This window comes from Denticeps clupeoides, chromosome 3 (assembly GCF_900700375.1).
Source record: "Denticeps clupeoides chromosome 3, fDenClu1.1, whole genome shotgun sequence".
In the NCBI taxonomy this organism is placed as follows: Eukaryota; Metazoa; Chordata; class Actinopteri; order Clupeiformes; family Denticipitidae; genus Denticeps; species Denticeps clupeoides.
In genome coordinates, this window is record NC_041709.1 from 355,465 (window position 1) to 367,507 (window position 12,043).

Consider the following 12,043-nt stretch of genomic DNA (forward strand, 5'->3'; position numbering starts at 1 on the left):
CCCGCAGGACTGGAGAGTCGCTGCAGGGTCCCGACTCCGCGGCTCGCTGCTTTTGTTCGGTTGGTTGGTTGATTTCTGCCAAGAAATGTACCGCTGTGTAGAAATTGTATTGATTTTGTACTTTTATTTATATTTAAACTAGCAAATACTTTCGGGTTGACATTTCCCCACATTAACACGCCGTTAAAACGAGCCGTCCGGCGTCCTCCGGTCCGGCGGGTGGCGGTTAAGCGGCCGCTTTTCACCGCAGCGCTTCACGCCGATTCACCGCGACGAAGCGACAGCGAACAAAAACATTCCCGGAGGACGGCGGCATGTAGAGGTCCCCCGGCCAGCGCCCACGTCTGTCTGTCCGGTTTCTCTGGTCGTTTTTTGTGGATTTTAGTGCCTCGGTTGACCAGGTGAGCGCTCGGAATGCAGCAGCGTCAGCGGGTTAGCTGGCGAGCTAAAGCTAGTAGGTGGTCTGGCCTGGAATTATAATAATAATGAGTACATTTACATTCACAGCATTTACCAGAGCGCCTTACAGTCAGTAGTTACAGGGACAGTCCCCTCCTGGAGACACTCAGGGTTAAGTGTCCTGCTCAGGGACACAATGGTAGCAAGTGGGATTTGAACCTGGGTCTTCTGGTTCATAGACGAGTGTGGTACCTGCCAGGCTACTAGCACCCTACCATTTTGAAATATGTAATAAGCATGTAAAGTTTTTTTTCTGAAGTAAAGTTCTGGAAAATGAACTGAAATCGGATTGACGCATGAATGTATAAGATGGAGATATTATTTGGTATTGTGAATGTTCAAATGATATCTACAATATAATTGTGGCGTGATCTCTAAACTATATTTTTGTATCCCTGCAATTGCATTGTGTCTAGTTTTAAATATAATTGAAGATTTCAGAAATATAATTGTGTATAACCTTAATGGTATTTTTAATAGTGACAATGTATTTACATGTAATGGAAATTTGCATTAGTGATTGAAAAGTCATGGAAGTTATTTTAGTAAAAATGCGTAAGAACCCTGAATACAAATGTCATGCCGAAGCGCTGCATAAACACAAGGAAATGGTTACTAGAGAAAGTGGAATATGAATGAGGGCTCTAGTGACTTGCTGGGCGTGGCTCTCCAGGCGATGGGCTCTCTGAGCAGCAGGTTCCAGTCCGCTCCGCGCCTGGATGAGGCGGAGGCGGCGCCGTGCGAGAGGACCGGGCACGGGTGCGAGTGCAAGAAGAGGAAGAGGAGCTCGCGCTGCGACTGCGACAGCGAGCCGGAGGAGGAGGAGAGCCTCTTGGACACACCTCGCAGGTTCTTCATGAAATCTCATGCCTAAGTTAATGCTATTATCATTCCGTAAACCCGAATCTTAGTATTTTTGTCCTCTTTTTACTGGTAGGAAAAAGTTGAAAAGCACTTCTAAGTACATCTACCAGACTTTGTTTCTAAACGGGGAAAACAGCGACATTCAGATCTGTGCTCTGGGTCAGGAATGGAACCTACACAAAGTTTACCTCTGTCAGGTGGGAGCTCCTGTCCACTAAGCATGCTTTCAAATGGTTGAGCACTAGCATGGTTAGTCTCGGTATTCCCTGCCTGTGGGTTTTTGGTATGACATGTCACCCCGCAGGAAGTCCTGTTGTGTGATGGTTTTGTTCCACCTCTGTCCCTGTAGTCTGGATATTTTTCCAGCATGTTTAGTGGATCCTGGAAGGAGTCCAACATGATGGTGATTGAGCTGGAGATCCCAGATCAGAACATTGACACGGAAGGTGAGAGTGACCGAATTGTCTGCTACGCCGGATCTGTCGATCAATACGGCACACTTCACCTGGACTCTCAGGCTTTGGTCTGAACTTGTGTTGAGCCCATATTTCTTGTCTCAGCCCTGCAGGTTGTATTTGGTTCCCTCTACCGGTATGACGTCCTGATCAAGCCGAGTCGAGTTGTCAGCATTCTAGCTGCTGCCTGCATGCTCCAGTTGGTCAGTATGATGAAATGATGTCAGGAACATCCGAGTACTGTGGATCCTGAAGCTACATTATCATGGTGTCTGATTAGGACGGGCTGATTCAGCAGTGTGGTGAGACCATGAAGGAGAATGTCAGCGCAAAGACTGTTTGTGGATATTACTCCTCTGCAAGCATCTATGGCCTGGACTCGGTCATGAAAAAGTGGGATATTTGGGTTTTTTTTTATGTTTTTTCCTCACGATAAACCACTTAAACTTTGTTTTCATGAGATTGTCCTGCTTTTTGTATGTGTTACAGATGTCTAGAGTGGCTCCTTAATAATTTTATGACCAATCAGAACGTGGACCTAATGAAGGAGTTGGGGTAGGTGTCTTACCAGTTCAGAAAATTGTTGATGATTTGGCATAAGCATAGATATGTTGGTCTATTGTGATCGGTGAAAATTATGATTATTATTATTTATTTATTTATTTGCGTAGTGATCCGTTATCGTGATCACATTAATAGACGTGACCGATATTACTGATATATATTAGGACAGAAACTAATTTACATTTATGGCCTTTATTAGATGCATTCATTCAGAATGACTTACAATAAGTATTTAGAGGGACAGTCCCCCCCTGGAGACACTCAGGGTTAAGCGTCTTGCTCAGGGACACAGTGGCATTAAGGGGGGTTTGAACCTACACCCTACCCTACAGCCATTGAACATGTTCGCTATTTAATGTTTATTGGATGCATTTAAGTTAAATTTACATGTTTTGTTTCTGAACTTGTCCATTTTGATACGAAAATCTCTTCTTCTGCCTCTTTGTCAGTAATTTCTGCCAGAAAAACGTATTGGTTTTTGTTCCAGAGTGGACGTGATGGAACAGCTAATCCAGTCGTCTGACCTGTTTGTGATGCAGGTGGAGATGGACATCTACACGGCGCTTAAAAAGGTACAGATGACCAGGACTGACGGGTTGTAGCGTCATTACACTCACAGCTGTTGTCCTGAATTATTTCCCTGTTCACAGTGGATGTTCCTGCAGCTCAATCCAGCATGGGAGCGTCCTCTCAAGCAGCTGCTGGCTGATGCTGACATGTGGCTCTGCAAACGGAGGAGTGGTAGGTCGACTTTTATGGTCTGTTCTCCAATACTTACGTATTCTGCTTTTGTAAAACTGAAAACATTTGTGAACATAAGTCTGCTATTTTGCCAGCTTTGACTTAAAAGTCACCCCCTTGTCGTACAAATTTTCTTTGACTGCAAAGCATTAACAATGGCTCAGATCAATGAAAAGGAAAAAAAATTAAAAAACCACTTTGAGAACATGGTGATAAGATGAAACTTTCAGCAAAATGAAAACAGAAAAATTCTGAACGAAACAATTTTATTTTTTGAAAACTGCGAGCTTTGAGCATTTAAGACACAATTGAGCACTTGAGTGTGGGCGTGGGCTGCAACCTCTCAACAGCATGGCGCTTTTAACCCGCAGCGAACCTGATCGACTGGCCAGTGCAGTCATGAAAATGGCATAAATGGATCTGAGTGGGTGGCACTAGCTCCATCTTTAAAACGCAAAGCGGCAGACCCACAATTCAGTCACCAGGTTCAAAGTTAATGGGACGTTTTGATGCCTCCAGTACATACACTTCAGCATAGCATTATGGCCTGAGCCTCTATTCCACACGTCTCTCATTCATTTTATATATGTGTGTGTGTGTGTGTGTGTTTTTACTTATTGTAAAATGACATACTGCTTCATCAACTCAAGAGCTGAACTGAAACCTCCAGGGTCTGTGGTGCATAATTTGGCTGCTGTCTCAAAGTTCAGCCACACACATCCAGTGTAACTCACTACTAATTTAGTCTGGAGCACACAGAACCTAACAGTGCATTCTGTTGAGTTAAACGTCACACGAATACACGCACGTTTCCATGCCAGTCGGGTTGGGAAACCCTGTGTTGTGTGCAGAACTTGGAGAAGAGGAGCCATTCCTCGACACAGAAGAAGGCGTGGCCTACGCCGCCGTGTTCAGACACGTGCGACTGCAGTACATCATAAACGACCTGGCCTCTGCGCGCATCCTGGAGCGCGACAACATCCTCCCGCGAGGTCAGTCACTGTCAGGGCCGTTCTTCTCCACGCCGTTTGGTTCTTATTTTGGGCTTCCTGTTGAAATGCAGACTGGCTCTCCTCCATGTACAAGCAGCAGTGGTTCGCCATGCTGAGGACGGAACACGACAATGACATCGGGTGAGGCCACCGACTTCCGAATGTCACACAGGGCCATGTGAAGGTGATGGAACCCTTTCTTCTCTTTCTCGTCACCACAGCCCGCAGGAAGCCAACAAGGAGGAGTTCGAGCTGAGCAGCATGAGGTGCGGTAGGAAACTGAGCAAAGATGGAGACGTGAGTGACTCCGCCCTGCTTCCATCACGCAGCTATTTAACCCCTCGCGCCATGACCGGGTATAACGCCAGCGCCTCTTCTCCAGTACTGCTGGAGGTGGACGGGCTTTAACTTCGGCTTTGACCTGCTGGTGACCTACACCAACCGTTTCATCGTCTTCAAGAGGAACAGCCTCAGCCAGCCATGCGGGGGCGCCGTGAGTCTGCAGCCGCGGCGCAACCTGGCGTACAGGTCGGTGGCGGGAGATGCGTTATATAGATGCGCTGGTGACATGAAGACATGGTGACGGTACTGGCTCTTTTCAGGTTGAGACTGGCTTCCTTCGATAACAGCGGGAAACTGGTTTGCAGTCGGACCACGGGCTACCAACTTCTGACCCTGGAGAAGGACCAGGTCTGTCAGTTACTGTCTACCTTGCTTCGCAGTTGAAATACGGTAAAAGGAAGACGTGATGTCCATGTTCACCTTGGTAGAACAGTACGAATGTTCTCTTCTCCAGGAGTACGTGGTGATGAATCTGGACAGTCGGCTCCTGTCCTTCCCCCTGTACGTTTGCTGCAACTTTTTGTATACGTCCCCCAAGTCGGACCGTCCCCTGGACGCCCCGGAGCCGGAGAGCAGTGCCCGCAGTGTGTCCTGACTCTGTCCTTCTGCCTATACACACACGGTGACACCAGCAGCTTCACCGCCATGCCCCATAACACTTCTCCTTACAGCCTGATCAATAGATCATCAGTAACCTTTTAATACGCCTTGTTTTTTCTTATCATATGGAAACATTGTAATGTTTTATTTACAGTGCTTTTATTTGTTTTAAATTATTAATCCAAATGTATAACTAACCAGTTGCATGGAAATGGCCACGTATACGACAAGGCAGCTATTTGTTACGGCGCGGCCATATTCCCAAAGAATTCTCGTGTGGTGACCAAGGAGGTTTTGTTGCTCATTCCTATTTATTTCACACGGCCTGGATCAGCATCATGGTGCTCGGTCCGGTTTACTGGTGCTGAAGGATTTCTCCATCTCGCAACTGGGACATTTCACTGAAGGAATGATTTCACATTGATTTCCATTGTTATAGTTAATTTAAGAATTGGAATTTTGGACCAAACTAAAAGGATGCGTATTACACTGCGTACATGACGTCCAATAAAATGGCTGAGCAGTGACCACCTGCTACCTGGTGTTTCTGCAGATGAGTAAGAACCGAAGAGCAAAGATAAAAAAAAAAATCTGTCATTTTCTTGATGTGACATTCACGACTTCAGCTGTTAATTGTCTTTTTTTTTTGTCCATTCGTTCTTGTATGGCTTACTAGAAAATGTCCTTTTGATTTGTTCAGTTCCCAGCTGAATATTAAACATGCGTTGAAGATGGAGTGTGCGCTCGAACTCATTACACGGACCCCGCCCTTACTGTAATATGCAAAATAGGGCCGACAACTCAAACCCGACGTTTTCTTTTACTTCTGGACATTTAGGGATATTGATTGAAATGCTTTAATGACAGACGAGACTGACTGTTACGTGTACAGAGGTTGTGTAATGAAGCCATTACTTTGTGCCTGATGTGACTTCACAGATTCATGTGTTCAGCACTGATGAGTTCCTCCTGAACGTCGATGCGCTCAGGAAGAAGGACAGCGCCGGAAAGGCAACGCCACAACAACAACAAGATTCACTTTTCTGCATCTTTGGTTAACGTGCCAATCGCTTCCCCCGACTGAGCATGCTCAGACTATCCAACAGCTCCTTTTTCAGACCAAATCAACCCAAAGTACCAAAACGGATCCTTCCAGCAAACGGCTCAGCTTCATCGCCCTTTCAAAGCGCTCCGATGTAAAGTCCAGGCGAGTCTCCGCGCGTCTACGTCTCACATCACTGCTTTATCGAGCTCAGGTTGTCCTTCAGCTTGCGGGTCACGCTGGGCAGGAGGTTGATGTGGTCGTCCACGCAGCCGCCCACGCAGCCGTCCATCAGCGCCCGCACCGCCGGCTCCTTCGCGCCGGAGTCAAAAAGGTCCTTGGCCTTGTCGTTGCAGTGCATGGTGCAGCGGGTTAACCGGTCCTGTTTGTGGGAGAATCGTGTCGGTTCAGGTTCTGGCCTTAACACACAGCAAGTGTCACAAGTGTCATGGGACACGAAGAGGGAATTTCATTACACGTATATATACACAGTACAGGTCAAAAGTCTGGACACCTTCTCACTCAACATGTTTTCTTTATCTTCATGACCATTTACGTTGGTAGATTCTCACTGAAGGCATCAAAACTATGAATGAACACGTGGACTTCTGTACTTATACATTATGTACATTGCAGCACCAAGGGTGATGGTTAAATGCAGAGGACAAATTTCACTGTGCACCGTGTGCTGTGCATCACAAGAGACAATCACATCACTTCACATCTTCACATGTACAAAAAAGGTGAAATAAATGAAAACATGTTTTATATTCTAGTTTCTTTGCTCTGGTTACTGCTTTACACACTCTTGGCATTCTCTCGATGAGCTTCAAGAGGTCGTCACCTGAAATGCTTCTCCAACAGTCTTGAAGGAGTTCCCAGAGGTGTTTAGCACTTGTTGGTCCAGCTCACCCCAAACCATCTGGACTGGGTTCAGGTCCGGTGACTGTGGAGGTCAGGTCTCCACTTTTTGATAAGTACAGAACTCCACACGTGTTCATTCATAGTTTTGATGCCTTCAGTGAGAATCTACCAACGTAAATGGTCATGAAAATAAAGAAAACACGTTGGATGAGAAGGTGTCCAGACTTTTGGCCTCTACTGTACATCATAAAAAAAGCAATTGTCATTGTGAAGCACAGCACACAGTGCACAACAAATTGTGTCCTCAGCTTTTAACCATCACCCTTGGTGGCAGTGGGCAGCCATGACAGGTATGTGGAGTTGGTGTTCACTCGTGATTTTATAAAACATGCCCAATTACAGTAGCGGCACATGAGAACTGGGAAAACGTACCTGAAACATTTCCAGCTCTGTGGTGACGAGTCCTTGTGCCTGAGCCAGCGGCGTGTGGCAGCGCTCGATACACTGATGCACTTGGCTCATGGAGCTGGTGGAACTTTCACAACATTCCGCACTGCACCTGAACATGTGTCCCTAGACACAAATACACGTCACGAGTGTATTATCATGTACGATAATAAAAAAATCACTGTCATTGTGGGCAGAATGGGATTCTCTGAAGTGAAAGCGAAGTGATCGTCATTGTGAGACACTGCAGCACAGCACACGGTGACACAACAAAATGTGTCCTCTGCTTTTAACCATCAGCCTTGGTGAGCAGTGGGCACCATGACAGCACTGTGTGATGAGACTCACAATGACAATCACTTAAAAAACTTAACTCATTCAGTCTAAACCACTTACATCCCCCACACACAAACGGTACAAGGACAACATGCCGTTTCTACACATTAAATCATCATGAATCTTCTAAAAACAATTCCAGATCAACAAACACGCTGTCCATGGGTAGGAAAAATGTCAATTAGTTCATTAATCAGTTGGTACATTGTTTTATGATGATATGCATCCATACGCACCCTGTTTTATTACAAATAGGGTTCTAGTAGCCTAGCGGGTAACACACTCGCCTATGAACCAGAAGACCCAGGTTCAAACCCCACTTACTATTGTGTCCCTGAGCAAGACACTTAACCCTGAGTGTCTCCAGGGGGGGACTGTCCCTGTAACTACTGAGTTCTAAAAGCCGCAGGCTCGGGCCGGAATGTCCCCCTGCTCGCATCTTACTTGCATCTTGCGGATATGCTCCTTCTCCAGGCTCTGCACCATGTCCTCGACCGCCCTGGTCACTCGGTTCTGGTGCGCCTCGGCCATGCTCGCCTGATCCGCGCCGCAGTGGAAACACCGGTCGCTGCTAAGGTCACCTCCGTCAGAGCAGCACGCGCCGGGGTCGCGCCGCTTCCGCTTCCGGTGCCGCGCCGGAATCTCACCCCCGTCCCCGTCCAGCGTTTTGCATTTCGACTTAAATTTGCTTTCACCACACGTAGCCGATACGACAAGAGTTCTACCGAGTTATTAGTGTTTTTTTCAAATACGAACAACCGAAAAAGTGACATAAATCGCACAAGTTGTAGCTGCTTTCGGCAGGGAGTCACTATTTGGCACAACACCGGATTTCGTGCCGTCAAAAAGTGTCGCAACAAACTGCAGGAATGGCTGCCTACACCGCCAAGCCGACGCTGCGTAACTTATTTTCAGTTTTTCTTAGTTAAACTACATACACGCACGTTTACGTACAGAAGGTAATACAGCTTTGGTATCATGATCATGGTGAGTAAGTCAAGTTATAACTCTCAATTAGCTGTCTGAAAAATGAACGGGGTGGCCTTTAAAAGATTTAATTCGTTTTGGGCTCAGGCCCAAATTGTGCTTTTCCCCCCGAATCTGATCCAACTGTAGTCGTTTCAGAGTTTTAGTTCAGTTCTGGATGTTTGGACGAGACCACACGTCTTCCTTTTTACTTTTCATCCCAGCCAGGAAGAGCGATTTGTGTAAAGATCCTTCTCTTCCTGGGGAGCTGTCAGATCGGGCGAGAAGGTCTCGCCTCGGCCCCCGAGCTCCGAGAACAGCCTAAGAAGATGGGTGGGTGTGCCAACATTCCGTCAGTTCCGAGGCCTTCGCGGGGCGTCCTGACCATGTCCCGTTTCTTCTAGCCATCGTGGGCGGAGGCATCGGAGGCTCAGCAGCTGCGTACTTCCTCAGGCAGGAATTTGGAGCGGGTGTGAAAATCGACGTGTTCGAGGCGGGAACGGTTGGCGGGCGCCTGGCCACACATGACATCGGGGGTGGTGAATTCGAGGTGGGGGGGTCCATCATCCACCCGCTGAACCTGCACATGAAGCATTTCGTGGACCGCCTCGGTAAGCCGGAGTTGAAAGACGGCAGGCCAGGTGGCTGTCTGCGGTGACATTTTCATAGAGTTCGTTGTCTCCGTTTGAGGTCTCCAACCACGTGATGATGTGACCTCTAAAATGGCCATCTTCGATGGGAAAGAGCTGTCCTTTGAGGAGAGCAATTGGTTCATAATAAACTTCCTCCGCATGCTGTGGCGATACGGGCTGAACTTCATTCGAATGCACATGTGGGTGGAGAGTGTTCTGGACAAGTTCATGAGGTGGGTCACGCTCTACAAAAAACTCATCTAGGACAGTAGAGAGATGAAGCAGTACATCAGCAGACCCAGGTTCGAATCCCACTTACTACCATTGTGTCCCTGAGCAAGACACTTAACCCTAAATTGCTCCAGGGGGGGACTGTCCCTGTAACTACTGATTGTAAGTCGCTCTGGATAAGGGCGCCTGATAAATGCTGTAAATGTAAATCAGCAGTACGTCGCAATTTGAGAATTTTAATTGACTAAAACCGCATGGCATTTATTTTCTAATATTATATATTATCTCAATTTTTTCTTAACCGTCGTGTCTTGTTTATTCACCTACACCCAGGATTTACCAGTACCAGCAGTATGGCTATTCCTTCTCCAGTGTTGATAGGCTCCTACATGCCATGGGCGGGGACAGCTTTCTTGCCCTGGCCAATCAGACACTAGAGGAGGTCATGCTGGCTGAGGGCTTCTCCCAGAGCTTCCTGAATGACATCGTGGCTCCAGTGACCCGTGTGAACTATGGACAGAGCGTCCGCATCCATGGTTTCGTGGGTATGAGACACCTTGGTGTTCGTTGCTGACTGTGTGCTGCCTCGTTTGGAACGTTTAAGACGTAACCGTCGCATGGTGCTGTTTCGTGGCATTCAGGTGCCGTGGCTTTGGCAGGGGCATCTTCGGGCCTGTGGGCGGTGGACGGAGGCAATAAGCGAGTTTGCACCGGCCTGCTGTCCCACAGCAAGGCTCAAGTCATCTCTGCACGTGTCACTGCAATCACCTTCAAGAACAGACACTCCAAGAATGGCATGTACCCCTAAACCATATTACAGCAAGGGGGATCAAACCCCTTCTATTAATGAAAATAACTTCTGCTTTCATATTGAGTATATTGGAAATGTGCAGTAAGCCAATCAGATGTTCAGGATCAAAATTTGACTTTATAGAAACACGTATTAGGTTGCTTTATGAAACTGCCCTGTCTCCTCCTCCTTGTCCAGGTCCATATGAGGTGAACTACATGGACCAGTCAGGCCCCGCCCATTCTGTATATGACATTGTCATTGTGGCCTCGCCTCTCCACCAAGGTATGTCCGACATCACCTTCACAGGCTTCTCCCCACCTATCCCTTCACACTTCCCTGGCCGATACCACCAGACGGTATCCACGCTGGTCCACGGCCGCCTCAACGTCTCCTACCTGGGATCCAGTGAGAATCCAGCGGATTTCCGCTTCTCTGATGTCCTGACTACTGACCATAAAGGCTTGGGCATCCACAGCCTGAGCTCCCTGGACCCCGTCAGCATCCCGAAAGGCTACGTGCCGCCACCCGCCAGCGAGAAGAAGGTGTGGAAGGTGTTCTCACCTCAGCCACTCGCTGAGGAGCTGCTGAAGCAGATGTTTCTGGAGTGGGACGATGTATCTGAGAGCCGTTGGTTGGCGTACCCGTCCTACAGCACCCCCCACCGCAGGACGCCCCCGTTTGTGCTGCACGACCACCTTTACTACCTGAACGCCATCGAGTGGTCCGCCAGCGCCATGGAAATGAGCGCCATCTCTGCACGGAACCTGGCGCTGCTGGCCCACAACCGCTGGCATGGACAGGAGGCCAAAATCAACCAGGAGGACCTCCACACCAGGCTGCGTGGAGAGCTGTAGAGCGAGGAAGGAGCGTGGAGATCTGAGCCATTACTTTATAGTGCTGGTTTTAATTTATTAATCCCAGCGAGTAACAGAGAAGAATGAAGTTCATGCAGAACTCTTAATTCCCTCTAACAGCCACTCTCGTACATGCTGCTCTTTCAAAAAGTTCTTGTAACGAAGCAGAGAAAAGGATCCATTCGTTTTAATGTAAAAACGTGCAATTTAATCATCAAAGCAACCAGCCCCTGATTTAAGCACCGATTCGCTGCTTCATTTTTACTACAGAGTATGAATGACAGAATATCATTTTTATGATGGAGCGTTACTACTGTAAACCTGTGAACACTGTGAAACTGAGAAGAACACCTAAATGTATTTGTTCACGCGTGATTCGTCTTCTTGTGCTTCTTGTCCCACCGGTTGAGGAGTGTGGGACTGTTGAAGATTTCCGGTGCCTTGCTTTTGGAATAAGACCTGTCGTGTGTAGATGGGATGGGGTTTCGTTGATCCGATTCAGGTTATATAGGGACCAATGGTTTTTATTCTAATAATAGATTTATTTTGACCTGCTCTTTCAATACTAATAAATGGCCCTTTTGTAATCACTTCTGTCTCAGGCTCTATTCCTTGAAGATTTATCTGATTTTATTTATACAATAGCTGGTGCTGATCAAGGTTTTTTTTTTTTTTTATGAAATGAGATCTCTTTTGGGTGACCAGCTGTCTGCTACACGAAGCACCAAAGCGGTTCTCACTTGGATAAGAGTGTGATTACTGTTTTTTTTTTTTGTGGTACGAGTTGAGAATATTTTATGTTAAATTATTTAACTTGGGGTTCATTAAGCTCAGGCTGGAATGAGAAATGTCTGTTCGTGT

The 12,043-nt window shown here is 47.1% G+C and overlaps 3 protein-coding genes across 4 annotated transcripts; 2 read left to right on the plus strand and 1 right to left on the minus strand.

Annotated features, from left to right (window-relative positions):
- The first annotated feature begins 16 nt into the window (after window positions 1-16).
- On the plus strand, window positions 17-5,753 carry gmcl1 (germ cell-less, spermatogenesis associated). Of its 2 annotated transcripts, XM_028973157.1 has the most exons (15): window positions 17-401; window positions 1,133-1,308; window positions 1,397-1,520; window positions 1,673-1,769; window positions 1,884-1,981; window positions 2,059-2,171; window positions 2,268-2,333; window positions 2,830-2,914; window positions 2,993-3,083; window positions 3,935-4,075; window positions 4,147-4,216; window positions 4,297-4,372; window positions 4,458-4,603; window positions 4,678-4,765; window positions 4,872-5,012. In XM_028973157.1, exons 2-15 carry the CDS (start codon window positions 1,136-1,138, stop codon window positions 5,010-5,012), a joined length of 1,509 nt encoding a protein of 502 aa, XP_028828990.1. In that variant the 5' UTR covers window positions 17-401; window positions 1,133-1,135. The 2 variants fall into 2 exon arrangements, with proteins under 2 accessions (XP_028828990.1, XP_028828991.1); XM_028973158.1 differs by lacking the exon at window positions 17-401 and having other exon boundaries at window positions 1,136-1,308; window positions 4,872-5,753.
- A 105-nt stretch (window positions 5,754-5,858) lies between these two features.
- On the minus strand, window positions 5,859-8,421 carry fam136a (family with sequence similarity 136 member A). Its single transcript, XM_028973160.1, has 3 exons — window positions 8,151-8,421; window positions 7,356-7,496; window positions 5,859-6,441 (listed from the first exon to the last, which is right to left on the minus strand). The coding sequence occupies exons 1-3, from the start codon at window positions 8,235-8,237 to the stop codon at window positions 6,253-6,255; spliced, it is 417 nt and encodes a 138-aa protein (XP_028828993.1). The 5' UTR covers window positions 8,238-8,421; the 3' UTR covers window positions 5,859-6,252.
- On the plus strand, window positions 8,347-11,773 carry pcyox1 (prenylcysteine oxidase 1). The gene is made up of 7 exons (XM_028973156.1): window positions 8,347-8,693; window positions 8,897-9,005; window positions 9,077-9,283; window positions 9,363-9,537; window positions 9,869-10,080; window positions 10,177-10,329; window positions 10,524-11,773. Exons 1-7 carry the CDS (start codon window positions 8,685-8,687, stop codon window positions 11,180-11,182), a joined length of 1,524 nt encoding a protein of 507 aa, XP_028828989.1. The 5' UTR covers window positions 8,347-8,684; the 3' UTR covers window positions 11,183-11,773.
- Window positions 11,774-12,043: the final 270 nt, after the last annotated feature.